The 3534-nt window shown below is 43.0% G+C and overlaps 1 protein-coding gene across 11 annotated transcripts in view; it reads right to left on the bottom strand.

The window, feature by feature from the left end:
- Positions 1-3534, bottom strand: part of myo18ab (myosin XVIIIA b) — a 145687-nt gene that overhangs the window by 83512 nt on the left and 58641 nt on the right. For all 11 annotated transcript variants that reach the window (XM_014021564.1, XM_014021567.1, XM_014021565.1 and 8 more), the window contains 4 exons: positions 2553-2729; positions 2272-2482; positions 518-660; positions 335-435 (listed from right to left, as the gene is read on the bottom strand). In XM_014021564.1, coding sequence (XP_013877018.1) covers positions 335-435; positions 518-660; positions 2272-2482; positions 2553-2729 — 632 coding nt within the window. The remainder of the gene's footprint in view (positions 1-334; positions 436-517; positions 661-2271; positions 2483-2552; positions 2730-3534) is intronic.

Genomic DNA, 3534 nt, shown 5'->3' on the forward strand with positions numbered 1-3534 from the left:
GCCTTGATATATGTATATAAACTGAAACAGTTGGACTAGTGCATCCTAAATTTAACATTAATTATTTTAATACAATATAGTCAGTTTTTGGGGAGGTCACCTCCTAATAAATGTCCTTACAGAAAATCTAACTGCTCATTTTAAATCAATACTTTACTTTTAATACTTAAGTACAAAAAATATCAGATAGTTTAAGACTTTTATTCAAGTAATATTCCTAAAGGAGACTATCTTTTACCAAAGTAAGTATTTGGTAAGATACTTGTACTTTTACTCAAGTTTCACTTTGTGGTACTTTATACAACWCTGGTAAAATGTAGAGAAAGCTGCTGACCTCAGACTGTTGTCGGCTCCAGACATCATGTAGTAAAACACGTTGAACGTGGACTCTGCTTCAGGTCTTCTGCTCACCCTCAGTTTCTCCAGCAGCATGGTCTGTGCAGGACAAGACAAGTTTCTTACAGAGCACGTCTCACAGGCCAGGGGCAGCTGGGTACATCTGTCAGGTGTGTGGTACCTGGATGGAGGCAGAGGCCACCTGACCCGCCTGGTCGAAGTCCAGAGACACCACATGAGAGAAGCGGCTGGCGTTAGTGTTCATCGCTGTGGAGCTGTTCCCAAAAGCCTCCAGGATGGTGTAGACGGCCTGCCACTTCTCAGCTGTGGAACCATGGAGGAGAACAAGCAGATTATCAGTTCAGTCTCCTGGAGTAAGATTAACGTGCAACAGAAGAAATCCTCCCTGAGGTCATTAAGTTTACAGGAGGTACAGTAACTGAAATGTTCCAGCATGACTTGTAGGCTAAGTCCAAATTCARGGGCTGGGTCCTTCAAAGGACCCGGCCTAGGTGGGCTGGGTCCTWGGTCGACGCAAAGACCATAAAAAAGTGGCTGTGAATTAGAACGATCTAGTTTTTTGCTTTATTCCCGCCCTTACCCCGGCCTCAAACCAGGGAAAAAGGAGGAGGMACTTGTTAGCCTTCGGAGGGCCCAGCCCTAGGCCTGTCACAATAACAAATTTTACTGGAAGATAAWTGTCTCAGAAATTATTGCCATGAATGATATTGTTGTAGACCAGTTTAAACTAATRTAACAATAGCTGTGTTTCCATTGCAAATGTGCGCAAAACTTTGTCGATATTCTGTTAATGTCTAAAAAAACAGTTTCACAACTGCGGTGTTTCCATTAAGTAAGAAATGCTATTAAAGTCATGCGTGAATASGTTTGTTCTCRYGATAAGTCATTACAAACATGGWGGCGATGGATGTAAACACATAGCATGTTGCTACCACGACACTAGCGCTCATCATCAGAGGAGACGTCGGCGTCTTTTATCGAGGCTTTCCAGAGACAAGGTCTACTTGGGAGCGGCTACGTATGCTGTGTTTTTGGGAAAATGTAGCTGGTGAGTTTACTATTTTATACTACTTCTGTGATATTACTACTACTTCTACTTCCTGTTATCTTCTTTGTCATCGTCTTTTTCGCCAGTAGAAACAGCCGATTGTTGATCATGTGACTCTCGTGATGCGAAAAAAGTGTTTCCATTGCAGTTTTGCGAAAAACACCAATTTCGACACGGCCGAAAAACCACCTCATCCTAGCGCAAAAACATTTTGTCGAAAAAAGTAAATTTTTTCAATTGACGTGTTTCAATTGAGCAAATTTATTTTCAAAATTCTAATTTGCGCATTTTCATGGTCAATGGAAATGCAGCTAGTATAAGCCCGTTTACGGAAATTTACATTAAAATTTACAGTGTAAAAAAACAACTGTCTGCAATCCCAAGGCATTGCCAGCTGTATGAAGGCATCAGAAAACTGACCTGTTCACAGGCTTTCATGCTACAGAGGAAACCATGTGCTACGCAAATACCTGACACCACAGGTCACTACTCTACGCTAAGAAGTAGAAAAGAGGGAGACACGAAAAAACAAAGAAACAAGCAAACAAATGAAAATTATTGTCTTCATTTTAATTTATCTTCCTCAATTTAATTTATCATAAGAATAATTGATTTATTGTTTATTGTGGCAGGCCTAGCCAGCCCCTGAATTTAGACACAGCCATAGACACCCTAGTTCTCCAAACCAAGTTCAAGTACCAATACAGAAAACAGATACCAGTCCTACAAAATGTCATAACATTTTATACAGACCCTAACCCAGCTAAGCAGATAAATATGGTTCATCAGTTAAAGCATTTTAAATAAAACTGCATTCATTTAGACATCTTCAGATGTTGGGAAGTTCCTTCTTTCAGAAAACCTACCAGAGAAGATCTTGCCAGTGCTTCCAGCGATGGAGACCAGGTACTGGACMAGGTGCTGGCAGTTGGTGGTTTTGCCGCTGCCAGACTTTCCCAGCAGCACAATGGACTGATCCTGGCGGGTGGTGAGCAGGTTCCTGTAGGCCGACTGGGCCACAGCGTAGATGTGAGGAGCRGTGTCCTCTCTGCGACAGCCTTTGAACATGTGCATCACCTGTCGGAGACCAAAGAATAAAGATCCTGCAGTGTCATGGAGCCCGTGTGAGCCGGTCACGTTCCCTCACCTTCTCAGAGTACATGGAGGGTGCGCTGAGTGGGTTGATGACCACCATGTTGGGTCCAGCGAAAGAGTGGATGAGGTTTCCTCCATAGCGCTGCCTCAGGCAGTGCATCACGCTGGATTCATTCAGGTAGAGCAGCGAAGCCAGGTCTTCTGACCGGTCGTACGATGGAGGGTTAGCCTGCACACAGACACAAACACAGCACACAAGCTCAAACCACTACTATTTTAGCCACAACACAAAGTTCACTGTGTGAGAAAAACATGTTCAGAACTAGAATTCACAATAAGTCTGCAGAAAAACAAGATGATTCTCTTCTAAAAACTTTGATTCATCTATCTCAGTCAGCTCCAGCCTGCCAGGCAGGGCCTGTGAAAAACAACAGCACTATGGTATTTATACATGTATAAAATTATAACCCAAAAATCATCCATAAAGTTGGGGAGTTGTATTATACTGCAGTAAATCTATTATACTGCAGTAAATCTATTATACTGCAGTAAATCTATTATACTGCAGTAAATCTACAGTATTATACTGCAGTAAATCTTGACTCATCATTTTCTACCACAGTAAATGTTGTCATTTACTTCTATATAACTGAAATATTGTGTTGCAGAGAATAAATTATCATTTCCCCTTCTGTCCATCCATCCATTCATCCATCCACCCACCCACCCATCCATCCATGCACCCACCACCCACCCATCCATCCATCCATCCAACCACCCACCCACCACCCATCCATCCAAACCATCCCATCCACCCATCCATCCATCCATCCATCCATCCATCCATCCATCCACCATCCATCCAACCATCCATCCATCCACCCACCCATCCACCCACCACCCATCCATCCATCCATACCATCCCATCCACCCATTTATCCATCCATCCATCCATCCATCCATCCATCCATCCATCCATCCATCCAAACCATCCCATCCACCCATCACCCATCCATCCTCACCCAGGAGACATT

This window comes from Austrofundulus limnaeus, unplaced genomic scaffold (assembly GCF_001266775.1).
Source record: "Austrofundulus limnaeus strain Quisiro unplaced genomic scaffold, Austrofundulus_limnaeus-1.0 Scaffold297, whole genome shotgun sequence".
Lineage (NCBI taxonomy): Eukaryota > Metazoa > Chordata > Actinopteri > Cyprinodontiformes > Rivulidae > Austrofundulus > Austrofundulus limnaeus.